Genomic DNA, 24,670 nt, shown 5'->3' on the forward strand with positions numbered 1-24,670 from the left:
GGGGAAAACTTTCCCCCAAACATGGAACAAAGAAACACAGATTACATTGTCTGAAAGTTCCAATTTTTAAGGAATTTTTTTAAAAAGCCCTTTTACTTAGAATGAAAAATCATAATTTAACAAAGAAATGTCTCATAAAGTAATATTTATGATGGGATAGAAAAATCTATGAATTGCTTTCATGTTAAAGTAGTAGTAGTATATTCTATACAAACAGCATTGGATAGGAAGCCTGAAATCTTAGTCTCCAGTAAAACAGTGGTTAGATATATAGGCAAGTTCATAGTTCTATTCTCCCTAAAGATAAATAAAAAGATAAAAAAATAAAAAGCAAGAGAAAGAGGAATAATGGCAACAAATGATAAATGTGACAATGCATGTAGAAGTGCTTATAAACTTTTGGAACTATGAAAATGTTTTGCTTCATTATTTTAGGGAAGAAGGAGCATTAATAAAGACTAACCTTTTTTGCTGTATCTTGAGATATTAAAAAAAAACCACAGATGCCATCTTGCACTTATACCAAACAAAAATCTCTAGTAAAAAAACAGGCATATTGAAAGAAAAATCACAATATTAGGTTGTATGAATTAATCATTGCCCTTTTAGACTGGTTTAATAGTATTTTTTTTCTAACCTCTGTTTAGTCTTAGTTTTCAATACTGACTGATGAATGCCAAACCCCTCCAGGTCTTACCGCTCATTCTGCATAGCAGTAGACATGGGATTGACTGTTGGGCTCACAGATTTGTTTCTTTCCCATATCATCATAAGTTCAGCCATCCGTTCCTCCGCACACTGCGCAGTAAGCCGAGCCTCTGCATCCTGGTCCCAACAGTCTTCGATTGTCTCCTTGAGTGACCTCACTGCCTATAATAGTGTATATGTCAAACAGTATATCTTTTAAAAAAAAGTATTGATTTTTAGTGACATGAGGTAAAACAAAAATCAATTTTCTTTACCAATATTTTACACAGCTATAATAAAATACTTTAGACTTCAGAGATTTGTAAAGGGTCATATTTCTCAAAAGATGAGTAACAAGTGAGCAAGCAAGGTTTAACTTAACTCCTAAAGAATCAGCCATAAATGTGAGCAGTTGTAAAAAGTTACATGGTTCATCAAGGTCACAGGTTTATGTCATTGTTCATTGTTATTTCTATCAACGCCACTAATTCCACTTCAAAAATGAGTTTTGAGTTTCCTGGAATTTTGGCACCAGGCTATCTTCAATCTCTAGGTGAGTTTTTTTTACTCCTAGTAAAGGGTACTTCATTCTAACTGTGAAGTTTAAAGGCCTGGCATTTTCTTTTTCTTTAGACTAATTTCAGTGGTAGTATCAGAAGCAGTCTATTCTGTAGTATTAATCTATATCAGCAATAAACAATATAGTCTCCCTTTTGGGGAAAGCTGGTTTGAACTCCCTTTTAAAAAACAGATTTCATAAACTGTCATCCAGAATCCTTTCAGACTTGTTTTTTGGATTTGTGTTTATTAAGCTCCAAAGCTTTTTACTTGCTGATATTCACAGTTCTTGCACCTTTAAACGTTTTCAAAAAAAATTAAGGTGAGGACTGCCAGATCTAACAAATAATGTATAACAGCACTTAATTTTAACGTTTCAGATAACTGGCAAATCATTTTTAGTATGTATTCCACGCAATGCTGAATCTGAGCATTTTATCTCACAAGCCCATTTTAAGCTAAAGTCCTTGTTAGCTTTCTTGGCAATATTTTTACTGCTTTTTTTTTTTTTTTTTTGATTTTACTGCTTTCCTAATAATTTGTGTTCTCTAACAAACAAATCTTAACCTGTAGGAAATTTGATGGTGTTTGTTGTGGGCATTATGCTAAATGAACACCTGCACCATGGCCCATGTGGGCCCATGTGGGGCTCGATCCCACACACCTGAGATCATGACCTGAGCTGAAATCAAGAGTCAGATGTTTAGGTCCCATACTGAACTCGAGTTGGAAGAGGCGAGTCCAGTCTCAAAATGGAGGGCCATAATCAAAGGAACCAGAGCAGTTGAGAAAACTGTTCATTGGTGGTTTGAGCTTTGAAACTACAGATGATAGTTTAAGAGAACATTTTGAAAAATGGGGTACACTTACAGATTGTGTGGTGATGAGAGACCCCCCAAACAAAACGTTCCAGGGGTTTTGGTTTTGTGACTTACTCTTGTGTTGAAGAGATGGATGCAGCAATGTGTGCCCAACCACACAAGGTTGATGGGCGTGTAGTGGAACCAAAGAGAGCTGTTTCTAGAGCTGTGAAGAAAATTTTTGTTGGTGGTATTAAAGAAGATACAGAAGAATATAATCTGAGAGACTACTTTGAAAAGTATGGCAAGGTAACTCCATAGAAGTTATGGAAGACAGGCAGAGTGGAAAAAAGAGAGGATTTGCTTTTGTAACTTTTGATGATCATGATACAGTTGATAAAATTACTGTTCAGAAATACCACACTATTAATGGGCATAACTGTAAAGTGAAAAAAGCCCTTTCTAAACAAGAAATGCAGTCTACTGGATCACAAAGAGGTCGTGGAGGTGGATCTGGCAACTTCATGGGTCATGGAGGAAACTTTGGCCGTGGTGGAAACTTCGGTGGAAGAGGAGGCTACGGTGGCAGAGGTGGTGGCAGCAGAGGTAGTTATGGAGGAGGTGATGGTGGATATAACGGATCTGGAGGTGATGGCGGCAACTATGGTGGTGGACCAGGATATGGAAACCAAGGAGGCAGATATGGAGGCAGTGGTGGAGGGTATGATGGTTACAATGAAGGAGGAAATTTTGGAGGTGGTAACTATGGTGGTGGTGGGCACTATAATGATTTTGGAAATTATAGTGGACAACAGCAATCAAATTATCGACCCATGAAAGGGGGCAGTTTTGGTGGAAGAAGCTCAGGCAGACCCTATAGTGGTGGTTATGGATCTGGTGGTGGAAGTGGTGGATATGGTAGCAGAAGGTTCTAAAACAAATTCAGAAGAAAAGGGCTTCAGTTCTTAGCAGGAGAGCAAGGAGTTGTCGGGAAAGCTGCAGGTTACTTTGAGACAGTCGTCCCAAATGCATTAGAGGAACTGTAAAAATCTGCCGCAGAAGGAAGGATGATCCATAGTCAGAAAAGTTACTGCAGCTTAAACAGGAAACCCTTCTTGTTCAGGACTGTCATAGCCACAGTTTGCAAAAAGTGCAGCTATTGATTAAGGCAATGTAGTGTCAATTAGATGTACATTCCTGAGGTCTTTTATCTGTTGTAGCTTTGTCTTTGTCTTTTTATTTTCATGACATCAGGTATATTGCCCTGTAAATTGTGGTAGTGGTACCAGGAATAAAAAATTAGGGAATTTTTAACTTTTCAAAAAAAAAGAGTCAGATGTTTAACCAACTGAGTCACCCAGGGGACCCAGCCAGTTACGTTTTAGAAACTCAATTTAACTGATGTTTCTTCATGGTTAGATTCAAGGTTTGAAACTTTGGCAGAAAAATCACAGAAGAGATGCTGTGTTCTTCTTTTTTCTTTCTTTTATTTTTTTAAAGATTTTATTTATTTATTTGTCAGAGAGAGAGAGCACAAGCAGGGGAATGGCAGGCAGAGGGAGAAGCAGGCTCCCCGCTGAGCAAGGAGCATGATACGGAACTCGATCCCAGGACCGTAGGATCGTGACCTGAGCCATGACACTTAACCAACTGAGCCACCCAGGCATCCCTCGAGATGTTGTGTTCTTCTCATTGTATCTTATCATGTGGTTCATAATTTTGATCTGTCTCATTACTAGTGAAGTTAACCTTGATCACATGTCTGAGTTGGTGCCTGCCAGGTTTCTCTACTGTAAAGTTCCATTTTTCCCTTTTATATTCAATTAATGTTTGTTGTTGTTGTTTTTAAGACTTTAATCAGTGTTTTTGAGGTGGAGGGAATACTTAAAATCTCTGTAAATATATTATTCTCTATTCACCTTTTCACCCACTGGTTTTAACATCACTTGATGTTTCTTGGCTGAATTTCTGCGATGCTTGCTAGTAACAAGACATTTAAAAAATGATAGTAAATGCATAATAGAAATATGGACAAAAGGCACATAAACAAGAAGTGCAAATTCCTGATAAAATATGCAAAGATGATTAATCTTACTATGTTGAGGCAGTATAGTATAGCAGTTAAGCATATTAGTTCCAGGGGTGCCTGGGTGGCTCAGATGGTTAAGCGTCTGCCTTCGGCTCAGGTCATGATCCCAGAGTCCTGGGATCGAGTCCCGCATCGGGCTCTCTGCTCCTTGGGAGCCTGCTTCTCCCTCTGCCTCTCTCTCTCTCTGTCTCTCATGAATAAATAAATAAAAATCTTTAAAAAAAAAAAAAAGAATATTAGTTCCAGGGGCACCTGGGTGGCTCAGTCATTAAGCGTCTGCCTTCGGCTCAGGTCATGGTCCCAGGGTCCTGGGATCGAGCCCCGCATTGGGCTCCCTGCTCCGCAGGAGGCCTGCTTCTTTCTCTCCCACTACCCCTGCTTGTGTTCTCTCTCTTGCTCTCTCTGTCAAATAAATAAATAAAATCTTAAAAAAAAAAAAAGAACCTGGCCTCAAATCTTGGCTCTACTACTTACTAGCTGCAAATTAAAACAAGATCCATTCCTACCTATCACATTAAGAGAGATAAAAATATTTTTATAATACAAAGTGTTGGTGATGGGAAAGCAGGCACTTACATACTGTTGTCGGGAGTGTCCTCAATTTGGAGGTAATCTATCAATAACAAATCATAAATGTATTTGCGTTTTGAGTCAGCAATACTACTTCCAGGAATTTATTCCTCAAATACACTTACATGTTTGTAGAAAAATGCGTGTATAAGGTATTCACTGCAGTATCATTTATAATAGCAAAAGCTGGGAACTACCCACATGTCCTCTAATAGGGATCTGGCTAAAAACTTGCAATATAATGGATACTATGCAGAATGAAAAGAATTAGGAAGATGTATATGTTCCCAGTTGCTAAGTAAAAATTGTAAGGTAAGTGGATGTAGTAATTCCCATCTATATATTAGGAAAGGATATAAAAACATATAGTCATGTAATCCATAGAAATTTCTGAAGTCTACAGAAGGAACGTAAGAGTGGTTGTTTCTTTGGAGGGCCTTTTAGATGTCTGGGCATGGCATATTTTTTGTATTGCTAAAAATAATTTATTGTTTGAACTCTTTGTTTGAATTTTGACATGTATTTAATGAATTTTTTGAATAGGTAATATATGTATGTGTCAATAAATTCAAAATGTCAAAAAGAGAATACAATCTCCCTTCCATTCCTATTCACCAACCATCCATTTTCCCAGTCTAAAGGCAACCAATGTTACCAATTTCTTGGGTATTCTTTCAGAGAAACTTTATTACTTTTTAATTCAGACATATACCCATCATATACCACACATACAGATTTATAGTTTTATTCATGCTCTTTTTTTTTTTTTTTAAGATTTTATTTATTTATTTGACAGAGAGAGACACAGCGAGAGAGGGAACACAAGCAGGGGGAGTGGAGGAGGGAGAAGCAGGCTTTCTGCCGAGCAGGGAGCCCGATGCGGGGCTCGATCCCAGGACCCTGGGACCATGACCTGAGCCAAAGGCAGACGCTTAATGACTGAGCCACCCAGGCGCCCCAGTTTCATTCATGTTCTTAATTACTAAACATGAAGTGCAACACAATGAAGTGCATACACTGAAATCTTCCTAAAGCAAAGATCTGGATGTCTTTCCACACAAAACTGAAAGAGACCCTTCCTTTCCAAAACAGAGCACTATCGATTGCAGAGTCCCATTCACCAACTGCCCAGAAGAGCTCAGAAATACCAAATCCAAGCAGCTAAAAATGGTATATTGGCTGTTTTCTGTATCTGGAGGAGAGAGAGACACTGAATGAGGCTGTATTTGTTACTTTTCATTATATAGTTGGAAAATAATTTGTAAAAACACTTTTTCAAAAAGAGACCCTACCTCCACCCCATTCCCACCCCTGCCAAAATAAGACATTCACCAAGGCACTGTCCTAGATGATGAATAAAATTTGGTAAACAGAAACCCTAGTCCCTACCTCTAAGAAGTTTCTATTTTTAAAACAGCATCATTGTTGATGCATAATAGTTAACAACTGCTGAGTTCTTACTATGTACTAGACTGTGTTCTAACTCATTTAATTCTTATTTGAAGTACTATTGTCATCCCCACTTTTTATATGCAGGAAAAGAGGCCCAGAGGAGAAATTAGGGCACATAGCTAATAAGTAGCAAAGCTAAGATGAAAGCTCAGGTAGCACAGCTCCACAGTTTATACATTATCCTATGATGATTGCCTCTAAACTATGCTGATAGAACACAGCCAGTTCCTAGTGGATAAATGGGTTCTATTATAAAAGTTGTAATTTGATTTTTTTTTTTGAGAAAAATCTATTTTAAGTTCAAAGTTAAAATAATGGTTACTAAATCATTTACACAAGATTTAGAAGTAAATTAATATGAAATAGGGAAAAGGAAAAATTAGAAAAATAGCTGAGAATTTAAAGAGGTTGACTATACATGGGATTCTAAGGGTCCTAAAAATAATGATTTGGTTGTAGAAAGTTGATCTAAAAGTAAAGCAATGCTGAATATCCCAGAATAAGTAAAAAAGTAGATAAGAGAAGATTAAGGAAATAAACTGTATAGAAAGAGGAAGATTAAGTGACCAACTGGGCATTAAAGTCTTTAAACAAAATTAAGAAAGCATTTGACAATTTTGATGAAATGGACAAATTCCTTCAAAGACATAAACTGTCAAAGCTCACTTAAGAAAAAATAGATGACTTGAATAGTTCTTGTATCTATAAAATTTGTAGTTTAAAACTTTCCCACAAAGAAAAATCCAGGCCCAGATAGCTTCACTACTGAATTCTACCAAACATTCAGGAAGGAGATAATGCCAGTTCTACCCAGAAAATCAAAGAGGGAAGGATATTTCCCAACTCACTGTATGAGGACATTAGTGAAGATGGCAGAGGAAGGAGACCAGGGGACGTTCTTCCACAGAAGTACCAAAAATCCTGGTAACAATACTGTCAATCAATCTTACTGAAGCTCTGGAAGTTAGTCAAATGTTTAGAGCAACTAAGTAGAATATGAAGACTGCAGTCTGTGTTCTCCATGTAGGTACCTGGTTCAGAGGGAGTAAAATATTGTTCCCAAGGAATTATGTTGTCTGTTTTGACATGTCTATGAATTTCCTGAAGAACCAAAGAAAGGGGTCTGTCTTTATTCTGCCTAACTCAGAACTCTCAGAAAACAGAAGTAGGTAAGACTAAGTGGAGAACATTCCTTGAAATCACTGAAAGCCAAATGAACAAGTGTTACAGCCTGGGACAAAATACAAAAATTGAACCACACAACAAAAATTGAAAGTGAGGGAGGAAAAACTGGGGTGTGAAACACTTTAGGGAATGAGGGTTTTGAAAAACTCCTGCATATACCAGGAAACCTAGAAAAGCCATGCACACGTCCAGCCAGGATGCATGCTCAGAGCAGACCATAAGCTTTCATAGCTGGCTGGTCTTTAGGCTCAGCGCTAGCAGAAAGTAAAGGCTAACACAGAATCTTAAAGGGTCTGGATAAATGTTAAAGGAGGGCCCCAACACAAAGCCAAACTGCAAAGGCCTAGAGAGTATGTTCTTATCTTATCTTTTCTTTTTTTCTTTTGTTTTCTTTTTGCCTATCAGGATATTCAAAATCCCCAGTCTTAAAAAATTACAAAGCATGCAAAAAATGCAAGAATGTATGCCCCATTCACAGGAAAAAAGAAACTGAAGAAACTGTCCTTCAGGAAATAAAGATACTGGAGTTACTAGAAAAAGAGTTGAAATATGCTCAAAAGATGAAGGAAACCATGGACAGAGAATTAAAGGAACTAGGAAAGCAACTTCTCATCAACTGGAGAATAGCAATAAAGAGAGAAAAATTATAAAAAGCCAGAAAGACATTTTGGAGCTTAAAAGTACAAAAACTGAAATGAAAAATTCACTACAGTGATTCACAGCAGATATGAACAGGGAGAAGAATTAGTGAACCTGAAGATTAAAAAAATTATGTAGTCTGAGGAACAGAAACAAAAAAAATGAAGAAAGATAAACAGAGCCTAAAAGACTTGTGAGGCGTCATCAATCATACCAAAATATACAGAATGGGAACCCCAGAAGAAGATGAAAGAAAAAGGGGCAGAAAGAATATTTGAAGAGATAATGGTTTAGAACTTTCTAAATTTAATAATAGAAAGAATCTAACATCCAAGAAACTCAATAAACTCTAAGTAGGATATACTCAAAAGGTTCTATCCCGAAACATACTGTAATCAAAATATAAAAATCCAAAGATGAAGAGAGAATCTTGACAGCAGCAAGAGAGATGTGACTTGAAATGTACAAGGGATCCTAAATAAAAGTTAATAGCCAGGGACGCCTGGGTGGCTCAGTCGGTTAAGCAGCTGCCTTCGGCTCAGGTCATGATCTCAGGGTCCTGGGATCGAGTCCCGCATCGGGCTCCCTGCTCAGTGGGGAGCCTGCTTCTCCCTCTCCCTCTGCTTGTGCTCTCTCTGTCAAATAAATAAAATCTTAAAAAAAAAAAGTCGATAGCCAATTTCTCATCAGAAACCATGAAAGCCAGAGGCAGGGGTGTGATATATTTAAAGTGCTGAAAGAAAACAAGTGTTAACCAAGAATTCTATTATCAAACAAAATTATCCTTCAATAATGAAGAAATTAAGACATTCCTAGATAAACAACAGCTGCAGGGGGGGGGGTTGTTGCTAGCAGATCTGCCCTATGAGAAATGCCAAAGGAGATCATTCAGGCTCAAGTGAAAGGGCACTAGACAATAACTTGAAGCCATATGAAGAAATGAAGAACACTGGTAAAATAAACTACACATAGGTAAATATAAAAGCCAGTACTAGGGTATTTTTGGTTTGTGACCCTTCTTTTTTTTCAATACAATTTAAGAGAAAAATGCATAAAACAATAATTATAAATCTATATTAACATGATTCAATATTACTAAGATGTCAATTATTTTCAAATTGGTTTACAGATTTAATTCAATTCTAATAAAAATCCCAACAGGCTCAATGTAGAAATTGAAAAGCTGATTATAAAATTCATGTAGAAATGTAAAGAACCTAGAATAGCCAAAACACTGTGAAAAGAACAAAGGTGGAGGACTAATGTTTCAAGACATAGTATAATGCTAAAGTAATCAAGATTGTGGTACTGGCATTGAGATAGACATATAGGTCAATGAAACAGAATAAAGAGTCCAGATACAGACCCACATACATATGGACAATTAATTTTTGATAAAGTTAAAAAAGCAATTAATTAAATGGAGAAAAAGTAGTCTCTAAAAATAAATTATGCTGGTACAATTAGATATCCATATGCAGAAAAATGAATATTGATCCATACCTCACACATATGCAAAAAATCTAAAAAATAAGACACATAACAACCTCAAAATGGGTCACAGACCTATACAATTTCTAGAAGAAAACACAGAAGATAATTTTTGTGACCTTGGGTTACACAAGGATTTCTAAAATATGAAACCAAAAATACATCCATGAAAGAAAAAATTGATAAATTGGACTGTTTGGTACTTTCTCAAAAAATTATGCAGACATGTACTACATGATTCACCCATTCTACTCTTAGGTATTTACTCAAGAGAATGAAAGCATATGTCCACACAAAGACTTGGACATGAATGTTCACAAGAGCTTTATTTCTGGTAACCAAAAACTGGAAACAATCCAAATATCCATCATCAAGTGAATGGGTAAACAAATTGTAGCATATTCACTCAAAGGAATGCTACTGAGCAATAAAAAGGAATAAACTGGCTCGCCTGGGTGGCTCAGTCACTAAGCATCTGCTTTCGGCTCAGGTCGTGATCCCAGGGTCCTGGGATGGAGCCCCACATTGGGCTCCCTGCTCCACAGGAAGTCTGCTTCTCCCTCTCCCACTCCCCCTGCTTGTGTTCCCTCTCTCGCTGTCTCTCTGTCAAATAAATAAATAAAATCTTAAAAAAAAAAAGAATAAACTATTGACATACAGATCAACATGAATGAATCTGAAAATGATTAAACTATCTGAAAGAAGCCAGATAAAAACAGTACACACTGTATGATTCCATTTACATAAAATTCTAGAAAAGGTATACAAATCACTAGTGACAGAAAGCAGATGAGTAGTTGCCTGGGATTCATGGAGAATAGAGAGGGGCAGGAAGGAGAAACTATAAAAGGACACAAGAGAAATTTGGGGGGTAACTGAAATGTTCATAATTACGATTGTGGTGATGGTTTTATGGGTATATACACATGCCAAAACTTAACAAATTGTGTATCGTAATATGCGCAATTTAATCCATATCAATTATATCTCTTTTAAATATTAAAGTTTTTTGAGGGGAGAAAATAAGATTAGCAAAAAATATAAATATTCAGGCAAAATCAGATGAGTGCTTCAACAAGGGACTCTAACTGCAAATATATAATGATATCCAACATTTGGGTAAATAAGATAAAGGGGATATCGTTACTTACACTGATGAAGAAAGAGAAGCAGAAGAAATAAAACGGGAAAAAAGATAGGAAATTTTAAAAATCTTTCCTCTGTAATGACAGGAAAATGGAAGTGGGGGCTCATGGATGGGTCACGAAATGAGCTTAGTGGGTTGGGAACCAACATTTAAAACAAACAACTACACCAGTCTCTCCAAAGTGAAATACTCTATAGACTAGAAGAGCAAATAAGAAAACACAGAGTACGTAGTGAGGTTAAGTATTATTCTAAAGACACTCTATCATGATGTGAACTTGCATTTCCTAATGTAGGCTGTATGAGAAAAGAAGTATGGAAAATGTTGAATTCTAGACCACAGCAAGCTTGCTGATTTGTCAAGAAGAGAAATATAAAGAATGAAATAAATGGGGGCGCCTGGGTGGCTCAGTTGGTTAAGTGACTGCCTTCGGCTCAGGTCATGATCCTGGAGTCCCTGGATCGAGTCCCGCATCGGGCTTCCTGCTCGGCAGGGAGTCTGCTTCTCCCTCTGACCCTCCCAACCCTCTCTCCTTTCATGTGCTCTCTCTCTCAGTCTCTCTCTCTCAAATAAATAAATAAAATCTTAAAAAAAAAAAAAAGAATGAAATAAATGTGAAAAGAAGAACGGATAGCTTTTGGAAAATATAGGACATTTTAGAAGACTGGATTTAATGGGTGGAGAAAGAAGAGACTAGAGGAGAAAAAAAACAACTGAGGAAGTTTCAAACTTTTACATGACAATATATTAAGATAAGACTGTTGAGCAAGAGAGGTTATACAGAACTAAGCCTAAGGATTAAAGATAAATCAGACAAACGATTTCAAGAGGGGAAAGAGAACAAGGCAGTATTCAAGACAGATTAAGAAATGGAAGGTAAGAATTTGGAAAAGGGGGACAGCTGGGTGGCTCATTTGGTTAAGTGTCTGCCTTCAGCTCAGGTCATGAGTCCTGGGATCAACCCCACATCGGGCTCCTTGCTCACCTGGGAGCTTGCTTCTCCCTCTGCCTGCTGCTCCCACTGCTTGTGCTCTCTCTCTCTGACAAACAAATAAATAAAATCTTAAAAAAAAATAATTTGGAAAATAATGAAAAATATGAAGAATGGTGGTGTAGTTGAACAAATTATACCTGAAAGTTTTACATGTGAGACAAAAAGCTATTACATTTTATTTTAAAATTTACTTATTTGAGAGTGGGGAGGGTGGGGCCACGTGGGCGGGCAGAGGGACAGGGAGAGAGAACTCTAAGCAGACTCCATGCTGAGCATGGACCCCCAACACAGGGCTCGATCTCATGACCCTGAGATCACAACCTGAGCTGAAACCAAGAGTTGGACACCTAATTGACTGCACCACCCAGGCATCCTGGGAAAAAACTATTTTAATAATAAACTTTGTCTATAATTTTTTGTTATTCCAATTTAAACTGTGTGTATGTGTATGTAATTGTTACAACAGTTCATTTTTACTATAAATTCCTAAAGTACGGGGGGAAAAAAGAAAAAGTTATTCATGAATGCAATATTCAGAGATAACTATGGTTAACATTTTCATGTATTTTCCTCATAACTATGGTTAACATTTTCATGTATTCTTCCCCCTTTTATTGACTGATCTATGTTTTTGAACCCCTGGCAATCTTTTTAAAAGATTTTATTTATTTATTTGACAGACAGCACAAGCAGGGGGAGCAGCAGGCAGAAGGAAAGGGAGAAGCAGGCTCCCCGCTAAGCAGGGAGCCCAATGTGGGGCTCAATCCCAGGACCCCAGGATCATGACCTGAGTTGAAGGCAGACACTTACCTGACTGAGCCACCCAGGTGCCCTCCCTAGCAGTTTTTAAAAACTAGTCTTTACACTCATTTATATTTGGAAGATCTTTGAGTTTTGTTATTATAAAAATGTTTTTTAATTTCAATGCAATTATGAAGCAAAAATATTTTCTTTTAGACATAGGTGTATTTCTTTTTATATACTATGCATTTGCTATACACCTCTCTAGTATTGGATTGTCTTTACAGAGAAGCAGTTCTATTGACTGCAGCACATTAGATTTAAATGGATTCACTGGAAGTAAACCAAGTATCACTTATCCCCTACTTAACAACCTACTCTAAATTGGAAGCAAAAAGTTTTCAGGTAAATATGCATATGATGCATATCTCGTAATGGTAGGGTTGCCAAGAGAGATTTCAAAATAATGAGTCAAATTTCTCTGGTGAGAAAACAATTTAAGGAAGATAAGTATTTTAAATCTAGATAAAATTTCATGAAGAGATTTTTCTTTGAGGGATGCTCTGTGAGGCTAGAATATCTAATGAATCCTGGGGTGCAGGATTCAGCCTGCCACCTTCTGCCAAGGACTTCTTAAAGATCTGTCCCAGTTCCCATAGCAGGGACTGCAGTTTGGAGGCAATTTTGGGCATATGTTTTTGGCAATAGATCTTCAATGCCTTGAAGAAGATTTCAATCTCATTTGAAGCAGAAGCCTTCCTTGACCAATGGACAAGATGATAAAGATGACCAATGGAGAAAATATTCAGTCTAAATCTGTACGGAAACACGTAACATCTCTCTAGCCTCTCTCTGACATGCCACCACCCCATATAAGTCAGGATCAAGAATGAAAATATTCTAATCCTATGAAGACAACCTAAAAGTAAAATGTGAAAATACATAATAAAGTGATTTAAATTGCTTAGTGAATTTTTTTTCATTTTTGTTCTTTAACTATAATCAAGAAAATTATTTGTATAAAGTGTCAAAAATTCTGATTTACACCTTTAGAAATAATTGAATTCCTATCACATTCTTAAAAAAAGAACAGACTGCTATGGAAGAAACAAACATTAAGAATTTCTAGAAATTATAAATATGACTGTCAAAAGTAAGATTTTAATGAACAGATAACTAATAGAGTGATAAAGGTGAAAAATGAATGAGTGATTTGAAAGCTAAAGCAGAGTAAATCTTGAACAATGTACAACAAAAAAATGGAAAATGCAAGAAAAAAAACTGACACCTGGAATGTCAGGTGGACCAGTAGTTATCTAATGGGAATTACAGAGGGAAGAAATAGAAGAGAAAAAATAATTTTTTAAATAATATAGAAAAACTCCTCTGAATTGAAGAAATCTCTGAGTTTTCAAACTGAACACCTGTCTAGTGCAAAGCAAAATGTGTGAAAAGATCCATGCCTCCATATATTCAGGTAAGCTGTGATAATTCCAACGATAAAGGCTTAAAAGCTCATAGAGACAAGAAAACAAGGGGTAAAACAAAAAGACAAAAAGTAATGGAATGAGACTGGTTGGCTCTGGAATTCTTAACATGTCTGAATGCTTCAGGACAGTGGAGTAACGATTTCAAAGGAACCACTATGAGGAAAATGCGATTTTGATCTTGAAACCATTACTTGGCCAAATTATTACTCAAATGTGAGGGCAAGATATAAACATTTTTGAAGGTGCAAGGATTCATAATCCCATGCACATACTAACATACATCACTTAAAGAGGAACTTCATAAAAGAAATTATGATTTACAAGAAAAAGAGTGAGATTTTTTAAAAAATGCTGCTTCTTAATAGACTCTATAAAGAAGAAAGAAAGAACAAAGTGACAAAAAGTCGGAGAATCCAGTGGATGGTGACTTTTGAAACATTCTTCCTCAAGCAGCAGAAGCTTACAATAACTAACAGGACTTTTACTTCCTTCTCTATGAGTCCAAGCACAATACTACATTGTGCAGTGGATGTTTACACAATCATAATTCTACAATTTCTGGCTTTTTTTTTTAAAGATTTTTTAAAAATTTATTTATTTGACAGAGAGCAAGCACAAGCAGGGGGAGCAGCAGAGGCAGAGGGAGAAGCAGGCTCCCCACTGAGCAGGGAGCCCGATGCGGGACTGATCCCAGGACTCCAGGATCACAACCTGAGCCAAAGGCAGATGTTCTAACGACTGAGCCACCAAGGCACCCAATTTCTGACGTTTTTATTTTAAATTTTAGATCTGTGGACAAAACATAAATTATGTAATAATAGCTAAAATGTTACAAACCTAGGAGAGAGTAAATGAGAGATAACAAGAAATAAGGATATAGTATTTACAGTTATAACAGTAACCTTCAGAAGTAAAAATTAGGAACAAAAACCAAAACCTCAGAACACTGTTAATAGGAGTTTCTTTTGAAGAGTGGTGGTAGGGTTATGGAGTTTTTTTCTTTTCCTTCTTTATGCCCTTCTACTTAATTTGATTTGATTTACCATGTATAGGCATAACTTTGTAATTCTTTAAAAAAATGTTTAAAATAAGAAATACAGGGTACTACCATCAATAAGGGATAATTCAATAATTATGATATACAGTGGAATACTGACCAAATGGAGAAAGAGATACATCTATAGGTATTGACATGAAAAACTGTCCATGAGTAAAAAAATAAGCTTCAGAAATGATAGTGGATAATGAAATGATCCTACTTATGTTAAAAAAATTATATGACATAAAGAGAAAGAGGGTGTGTGCATAAATGTTTGTAAGATGTTTACAGTGCTGTAGCAACAATTTACCAAAATGGCAGAAACCTTTGAAGATATTTTAGTGTTTTAGACTGAATTTGTTTTTTTAAAGATTTTATTTTAAGAAATCTCTATACCCAATGTGGGGCTTGCACTCACAACCCCAAGATCAAGAGTCATATGATCCACCAACTGAGCCCCTAGACTGCATTTTTAATAGGCAGAATTTATAAGCACACCTTGGTTTCTTTTTGAGGTAGTTTAAATTTCTATTAGCCACTGAATATGTACATCTGCACTAATTAACATTTTTGGTACCACTCTAGAGAATAAGATGGAATTTCAATAATGTTCAAAATATTAACATGTTAATTATTCTAGCTGTTACTCAATCTGGCAACCTTCAGACACAAGTTAGTCTCTCTAGTGTTTTACACTTGGAAAAAACTGAAACTGAACCAAGAAAGAGGACTTTTTTATATTGAAAAATTTGTAAGTGTATAACATCATAAAAGTCAAGTAAGTTGGATTTCTGGCATTAGACAGCTCTAAAAACTATTACATTAACAGTCTATTTTTGCTTCTAACAACATTGAAACATATTCAGTCATAAGTCCTCTTTTTAATAATTTAGTTTTTTCTTACCAGGCTATTTTCTTTCCAAGCTTCTGGGAACTTGGGTCTCTGTTTTTCCCTAGATACCAGAACCTGCATATCTTCAAAAGTGGGATGGTTTCCAACTTCTGTCTGAAAAGCCATCTGGTATTCTGGTACAGATTCACCTGTGTATTTTTTTTAAAAGAAGGACAGAATAAAATTTCCAACTATGTTAAAATGATGGAATAACAGCAGATTTTCTGATTCCAAGTAAGCAGAGAAATTATGTCACAACCTTTTTTTTTTTTTTTTTTAAACCCGTTAGGGCATATTTGGAAATCCAAAAGAAATCCTGTTGTGGGTTTAATACATTATTAATAAATGCTTTACTTAGAATAGTCTTTGATAAATTGAACATCTGTTGATAAATCAAGTGGTAGTTTCAACAGTGGACGTAGCTATTTTTAAATGATTTCTAGTATTACTAAATTGGGGGGGGATTATTAATTATATATATATAAGGTGTACTTAATACTTGAAAATGCCTGAATTCTTATCCCATACAGAGATCAAGGGTGGTGAATATGAGGACAAAGTCCAGGATCTAGTAGAACACATGTCTGTACAACCAAATATAAGCACAAAGATGTATAGTCATCCTGTCTTAATATGTCACTGGCTCTATTATAGTCCAGCCAGACTGTATCAAACGTCACAAAAATTTTTATGATAATGGCCATGACAGAAAAATCAGTATACTGATTTTTTAAAAAAAATTCCTAAGAAACAGTATCTAGATCAAGGATTTTAAAGTTTCATTAACTATTCTACCATTGTTTAATAACCTTATTTACCACCAATAAAGCACAATCAGCTGCTTGTGATGAGAAGCTCATGATTTTTACAAAATGTTATCAAATTAAACTTAATAAACATATTGAGCATACAGAAGATCTCTGGGACCAATAGTCAGAAGACCAATGGTCTAGTCAAAATCTTGACAAACAACACAGGAGAGAGACTCTTCCTGTCTCCTGGTACCACTCCCCACCCCATTAAAATGACAGGATAAATTAGGAGAAACACCAGAATGTAGGATAAGGCACTTAAGCTCTAATCCTGGCTTCATCTCTCTCCTGGAAAAGTCATTTATTTTTTTAATTTTGAGACAGACAGACTGACAGACAATCTTAAGCAAGCTCCACGCTCAGTGTGGAGCCCAACATGGGGCTCGATCTCACAACCTTGAGATCATGATCTGAGCCAAAATCAAGAGTCAGATGCTTAACGGACTAAGCCACCAAGGCACCCCTGGAAAAGTCATTTATTCTGTTTTTAATTTTCCTGCCAGCAAAATGGCAATGTCTGTCTTCCTTATCTCACTCACATGGAGATAATACAAAAGTTATAATGACCCAGATAGAAAGTACTTCATAAAACATGTATTTAATTTTTATGTTTCAATTTGGATATTCAAAAAACATATAAACAGTTACCCTCCTCCAATATTAAAAAAGATTAAATTACAAAGATTAATTCTATAATTTATGCAGTACAACCCCAAAATTTTGGAATATTACACTATCTAAACAAGTGATATGTTCACATACTTTAAACATTTAAGCAGATACTTATTGTTGACAATCGCCATCAATATTGAACTTGAAAGACAAAATTGAAAGATTCAATCCTGCTAGTTAGTGTATCACTTTCATTCATGAAACCTCATTTGATAAAACCTCAACCCATAATATCTGTGAACTGTAAGATATTTAGTATCTAGTATATCTTACCTGTCTCTGAGACATAAACACAACACATATAGATATCTTCCAAGTGCTATTTATTAGTTTTTTTTTTTCGAATACTGGTTCAGGATAATTAAAAATTCACAATTTTACTTATTTGTTTTAATCAGGTCTAAAATATAATTAGAAAACCTGCTAAATAAAACTAATGTACAATCTTATTTTGTGAATGAAATGACATTAAGAACTGTCAATTTTCTAATAAATCTTCATGGCTCTAAATCTAATTTTTCAATAGATACTTGTTTAGCGCTTAGTATTAGGCATTAGGGACACAAAGATTAATGTTAATGATATCATCATCATGAATTCTATTAGTCTTAACTGGATTTCCTTAAAACTTTATTATCATTGGATTGCTCAAGGGAAATTTTATAATCCTACTTTCTTTCAAACTGTCCAAAATAGATAAAATGTCTAAGAATATCAGATACCATTCCCTGCTTCAAACCTCATTTGCTATTTGTTAATTATGTCTCTAAGCAGTTAGGAACTTTCTAGTTCCCTTCTTAAATTATGCTTGTTCTCTTTTTTCTTTTTCTTTCTCTTGCTTTCCTATTTTCTTTCTTCCTTCCATATTCCTCCTTTATATGAATATTGCAGCATTTCAATTTTTTGTAATAGACACCTAATTCATTTATTCTGCAAATATTTTACAGAGAGTCAGTCTACATAACGTAATGTCTACATTTAATAATAAAGCATGTACTGCATTTGGAGATATACAAGTTTGAAGAAATGTTTTCCAAGAATTGTATCATTATAACATGCTATTCTATGTTTATTAATATGTTTATGGGAACCTTTTTATTCAACTTCTCCCCCCATTTCATTGTTAAAATTTTTAAGAGTACCCTAAATCTTCTTCCTGTGCTGTCTTAATACTTTTCCTTCCCATACTCTGTAATATTTCTGTCTTCTCTATTCCACAGAATCTCTTCTAAGAATACTAATAACCTCCTCCAATTCAAATTCAAAGATCATTCCTCAGTTCTATTTCCTTTTGACTTCATATTACATCTACTGCTATCAATCTGGGTTCTTAACATTTTCTAACATCGACTTCCAAGATACTCTGATTTCTTAGTTTTCTCACTATTTTTCTGACCAATGGTCTTCTTAACTAACCTACTGGTACAGGGAGGTCCCCCAATATGCAGTCTTTATTCCCCAATTTTTTGCACTCTTAATTTGTTCTCTTAGGAGAGAGCATTCACTCATAAGTTCCCATTTACCATCTATGGATAATTAAAAAAAAATTTTTTTTTTAATTTCTTCAGTTGTCCCTCAATACCCCATCCAAAAGTCTCCATAATTAATTCATCTTTCCAATATAATAAATATTTTTTCCTAAGTTCCTGGCTGCCACCCTATTTCTTTGATCTCTGAATATTTCTCAATTCCTTAGATTTTCTTCTAATAGCTAAGTAGAACCACAGATTTCTCCTCTATATTTTCTTACATGTGCCTCTTCTTGCCAATTTCCGTATCCAAGATTATAGGATCTCTTACTGCAACTCTTGTTTTTCTCCTTTATTTTTATTTTCATTGTGGTTAAATATACACAAAATTTACCATTTTAACAATTTTTAAGCATACAGTCAGTCCTGTGGCAATAAGTGCATTAATAATGTTGTGCAACCATCACTACTACCCATCTCTAGAACTTTTTACATCTTCCCAGACAGAAACTATGTATCCATTAAATAGTAACACCTTATTTCTTTTTCCTATTTTTTTAACTATTTTTTTTTTAAGTAATCTCCACCCCCAAAATGGGGCTCGAACTCATGGCCCCAACCCAGAGGTCAAGAGTCACATGCTCTATTGATTGAGTCAGCCAGGCACCTGTCTTTTCCCTTTTTAAACTGCCTCTAATTCTTTCTATCTCAATTTATCCTATACATCTGCTAAAATAATCTACAAATAAGATTGAATTGCCTTCCCCTTTTCTTTTTTCTTCTTTTTTAAGATTTGAGAGAGAGAGAGAGAGAGAGAGCATGGGGGAGGGGCAGAGGGAGAGAATCTTCAAGTAGACTCCACGCTGAGCATTAAGCCCCATGTGGGGCTCAATCTCAGGACTCTGAGATCACGACCTGAGCCAAAACCAAGAATTATACTGCATTTGGAGGTATACCAACTGTGCCACCCAGGCACCCTGCTTTTCCTTTTTCAAACACTTGATATTGCTCTTTGTTATTTATCAGACCAAAAGCAATAGTTATTCTTTGAATGCAGTAGTTGTCCAAAAAAATGTTGCTGATGGCAGTATACTAATGCTGGTAATAAGAATCATTTTAGTCAGACATGTTTCTAAAGAATAAAATTCTGGATTGGGATATATTAAAAAAAATCTCTGGCCAAAATTCCAATAATAGAAATTAAAAGTTTCAAAAGTTCCAATAATATGTGTGATACTACTGCAATTCTGCTATGTCCAGAAAAATACCTTGAGTACTTTGTACTTACAATTAACTAGGAAATATACTTCTAAATAATAACTGATTGACCTATAGTCAATCTAAATAATTAACTTATTTTATTTTTAGAATTATAACTACTGTTAAATGCTTACTGTTTCTAAAGCAAAAAAATTCAACCCTACCACTAATCTTTGTTTTTATTTAATAGTTCCATTTCATAATTTGTCTAATGCTGATTCAACTGACTGTTTTTCCTTTTTCTATGCTTTTAATGGTGTTATTCCTATAAGGTAGAAGCCATATATATCAAATCATTTTGTACATCATCTAGAAGAATGCAATGCACATATTGATAGTTTAAGTTTTTATAGGACAATAATGACAGGAATATAATCCTAACAAAAAAAACTATAAACTCATTTGGCTAATTCAAGTAAGCCTCAAACAAACATTCATATTATATGAGTGTTCTTTCCTTGAAAGAAAGGAAGGAAAGCAGGAAGTCAAGAATGGAGAATGAAAAAAATAAAGGAAAAAGAAAGAAAAAAGTGTTCTAATGGTTAATTCATTGTTTCTAATTTCTTACTTGGGTCAATTGAGGAAATATTTTAAGTGTAGCTTATCAAATGTTCAGAGGATGCATAAGGACAACGATGACCGTTAAAGCAATCAGAGACCAAACTAAACACAGATAAGCTATTATGAGCAATTAATTAAACTGCACTCAGATGCAAAACTTGGAGTCCTTTTAAAAAGTTTTTCCTGGTTGACATCCTTCTGCTAATAATGTTTTTGAACACTAGATGGCAATGAACTAAAGGTTTAAATGAAAGTAAAAACACACAAAAGTTGACTTACTTAATATAGATAGAAAAAGAAGATATTACTGCTTCACTTCAAAACATATATCAATTTTTGATAGCAATTCTCTTACCTGGGAAGAGGTCTGTACATCTCATAAATATCTCCCAATAAATGAGCCCAAGTGCGTACATGTCCACTTGTTTCAAAGCTGATTCACAGTCCCTCAGGTTCACAGCTCCTTCTAGAACTTCTGGTGCCATATATCTGATTGTGCCAACCTATTAAATTAGAGTGATATTTTTCAGAAACAGAATATAGCATATTCTGAAAGGCATATATTAGACCAGAAGTTATACATAAATTTCATGTCAATGATACGTTATTTGACCCTAAGCATGTTACTGAAACCTTCTATACCAAATTTTTTATCTATAAAATGCCCTTCTTGAATAATTAAACTGTGGTAAGTTCATCCTATTGAATACTATTCATCAATCAAAAAGAATGAGCTAGACCATCCTATGTATGTCAATGCAGAAACATTTCTAAGACACAATGAGAAAACTATACAACAATATACACCATTTAATATTTAAAAAAATTTTTTTTTAAATGTTAAAGATTTTATTTATTTATTTAAGAGAAAGAGAGCGGGAGAGGGAAAGGAAGACAGAAAATCTCAAGCAGACTCCATGTTGACCACAGAGCCCAAGGTGGGGGTCAATCTCACAATCATGAGATCATGACCTGAGCCAAAATCAAGACTCGGACCTTGAACCGAATGAGCCACTGAGGCAAGTCCCTAAAAAATTAAAAAATAAATAAATATATATACACACACACACACACACACACACATACACAGAGAGAGAGAGAGAGACATATGTATGGATGCAGAGAAAAAGGTTAGGAAGGACGTGTTTCACATTTTAATAGTGATTATCAGAAGGTGACTGTCCTATCTCAAACTTGGCAATTTTACTCTTGTTTCAAAAGTCAGTTCCTACACACTTCCTCCCAATGCTTGTCAAAAATGAGTTGGTGTGGCAGTGATTTCCAAAAGAATGGTATGGCAGTGATTTCCATAAAGAACTGATAAACTTCATGTAAGGTCTTTTATATTTTTTAATTTTGTAATTCTTAATATGCTACATTGGTAGCATATAAGGATAATTGTCCTGTGTTGATTTTTTTAATGCAATTCATTATGTTCTCCTGGTATGTCAGAGTGATACCTTTTGTATATACTCACCTCACTTATGGCTGCATTATCTTCTTCCCCTGGGCGTACCAGTCTATTTCCAGTCAGCCTCATGGACAATCCAAAGTCACTAATAACACAGGTTCCATCATTTTTCACCAGGACATTTCTGCTGTTTAAATCTCGATGGGAAATTGCAGGTTTATAATGATCTGTTCAGATAATTTCAAATATTTATTAATGTTTAAATAGCACTCTTGGATATAAAGTAAGCATGCAGGTAATAGGGACTACATAAATATAGATGACTGTATTATTTTTCTGCCCATTAATTTTCTAATAACAAAAAAGGAAACAAGAAAGCAAAGTTTTCCACTCACAATCGTTAACTATTTTCACTGTATTTTATAACATAAACTACTGTTGCATGTATAATTAAGCTTTAAATAATTAGCTGAAATCTAACAGCCAACATGCTATTGCTTCTAATTTTTACACACACTTGTTTTTTTTTTTTCCCTTCATTTCTAGGGTAGCAAAAGGAGGCAATACAGAAAGAAATATTTAGTATAAAAAATAAAAAAAGTCAGCTTGTCTAAAATAAGTATCAGTGAAAAACTGAGATGGCTCCAAAATCTGTATACATATGTCCTATGACTTAACAGATCAAACCTATGATGGAACATCCCAGTTCTGCCCTCAGGTTTAGCCCTGTCTCTAAGCCCACCTCAGTTCTTCAAATCAAACTAGGAATAATTTTACAACGGACTTGGAGAATGAGTAGAGGAGCTGCTATCTCTCAGCAAGATATGAAAACCTATTTTCTGATTTTACAGAGAAGCAAAGCACTATTATACTCATTCTATTATCACTAGACTATATGCTCCATGAAGGCAGAAAGAGAGTATGTTTTACCTGGATTCAAAAGGGTTGGCACACAATAAATGCTTGCTGACTGAAAGAATGTATCTAACCTAAGCTGCCTCATGAAAAGCATAATATATTTTTTCCTCTCTATAAGGAAACCTTATATAAATATTAGCAAAACTATAGCTCTTGAATTGAAAAAAAAATTCTATACCATAATTTCTGAAATTTAAAATAACTCTCTAGGTATACAAAGAAACGGAGCAATCAGAACAAAGTCAATGATAAGTTTATTGAGTATTTATACTTAGGCACAAATAGACTCAGCATTTAGTCATTACTCTCATTAATGAAAATTAGACTGCAATTTTACCAGCAATGAAACTAAAAAAAGGATAATGATTCCTTTCATATTAAAAACAAAAACAAAAAAACAGAGCACACAGAACAACTGGAGGAAGAAATAGAAGTTACCATTGATCTAAAAAATGGTAGTTACCATTGATCTTTCCTGCTCATTTTCTCACCTTTCAGTTCATGGTCCAGCTTTCTAAAGCTTGTACTAACATGGTTCGCTCAACCCCTAAAAGAGCTGCATTTCTTATTCTGCATAAAACCACAATATTAGTATATATGGTACAATCTTGAGGTGATATTTATATAAGAAATTTATAGAGATTAAAAATATTTCTATATTTGGAAAATATTTGTATATTAATCCCAAATCAATACTTAAACTAAAAGATCTCATACTTAAGGAAACCAGGCAAATAATGGGGGGAATGGGCAACGAACGAGTGGGTGAGACAGCCAGAGAGGAAAACAGGGTAGTACTGTCTTCTATATAATGAAGGAAAAAAAAAAAAGAAAGAAATGGAGCAGGGGAGCAAAAGAGGTAAGGGAGAGAAGAGAAAGAAGAAAGGAAGTAAGATTAGGATTTATCACCAATTCAAGAGGTAGAACTACAGACTGCCCTTTGAGAGACTTTTCCCTTTGAAGTTCTCCTCAGTATACCTTTTAATCCTTCTTATTTGGGGGTAGGGGGTAAAGAGAAAGGAGCAAAACATACAATGATTTTGCCCTGGGCAGCAGCACTGTACTAGGCAGGACGTAATATTATTTCAATTATTAAAAAATAAAACCTGAACAAAAAATAGTTTCTCTGTGGATATTTACACACACACACACACACACACACAGAAAGGATCTGGAAGGATGTACGTAGTTAATAGTAACCTTCTGTTTATATTTGAGTGATCTTTGTTAGATTTTTCTGGGGGGAGTACGGTACCAAGTTTCACTGACATTCTCAGAAAAAAATTCATTAAGAAAGACAATTACAAATAAATAAACAGGCTCAACTCATCCTTATTTATTCTGAAGCAAAAAACAGCTGAATAAATAATAATATATTATTCCTTACTATAAAATTTCTATGCCAAACAGCGAAGTTACATCTAAAGATACTGGGAAAAATAGGATTCTCTGAAAAAAAAGTGAAATAACACTTTAAAAGTTTTGAAATAATCTAGCGTATTTCCAATATTTTAAAAATCAAATATACTTATGTTTTTGCAATAGCATATATATATATACTTAGTTTTAAAAAAAGGTTAACTAGTTTAAATGATAATATTAGGTAATATTGAGAGTAACATCTACATTAAATACAACTCTTATTTGATGGCAATCATTCTTTTCAGCCAATGTTTGACTTGAAACCTTGCTAAATCATGCAAGTCTTGAAAAGGAGGATTAGGATGGTATTTTAAATTCTGTGCCAAGCCAGCTCTTTAAATGAATTATAATAATATTTAAGAGTAAGGAAA

General features: G+C 34.9%; 1 protein-coding gene, 1 long non-coding RNA gene and 1 pseudogene across 2 annotated transcripts in view; 2 read left to right on the plus strand and 1 right to left on the minus strand.

Annotated features, from left to right (window-relative positions):
• The window catches only part of LOC145720742 (uncharacterized), a 440,998-nt gene that overhangs the window by 204,715 nt on the left and 211,613 nt on the right, over positions 1 to 24,670 (plus strand). The window lies entirely within an intron of this gene.
• The window catches only part of BMPR2 (bone morphogenetic protein receptor type 2), a 197,208-nt gene that overhangs the window by 12,236 nt on the left and 160,302 nt on the right, over positions 1 to 24,670 (minus strand). Inside the window, exons 6-9 of the mRNA XM_081815269.1 lie at positions 22,026 to 22,186; positions 20,904 to 21,051; positions 15,787 to 15,923; positions 698 to 870 (exon numbers count right to left, since the gene is read on the minus strand). Coding sequence (XP_081671395.1) covers positions 698 to 870; positions 15,787 to 15,923; positions 20,904 to 21,051; positions 22,026 to 22,186 — 619 coding nt within the window. The remainder of the gene's footprint in view (positions 1 to 697; positions 871 to 15,786; positions 15,924 to 20,903; positions 21,052 to 22,025; positions 22,187 to 24,670) is intronic.
• On the plus strand, positions 1,870 to 3,374 carry LOC102741678 (heterogeneous nuclear ribonucleoprotein A3 pseudogene; annotated as a pseudogene).

The sequence above is a fragment of the Leptonychotes weddellii genome, chromosome 3 (assembly GCF_054177405.1).
Source record: "Leptonychotes weddellii isolate Sample4059 chromosome 3, ASM5417740v2, whole genome shotgun sequence".
NCBI lineage: Eukaryota > Metazoa > Chordata > Mammalia > Carnivora > Phocidae > Leptonychotes > Leptonychotes weddellii.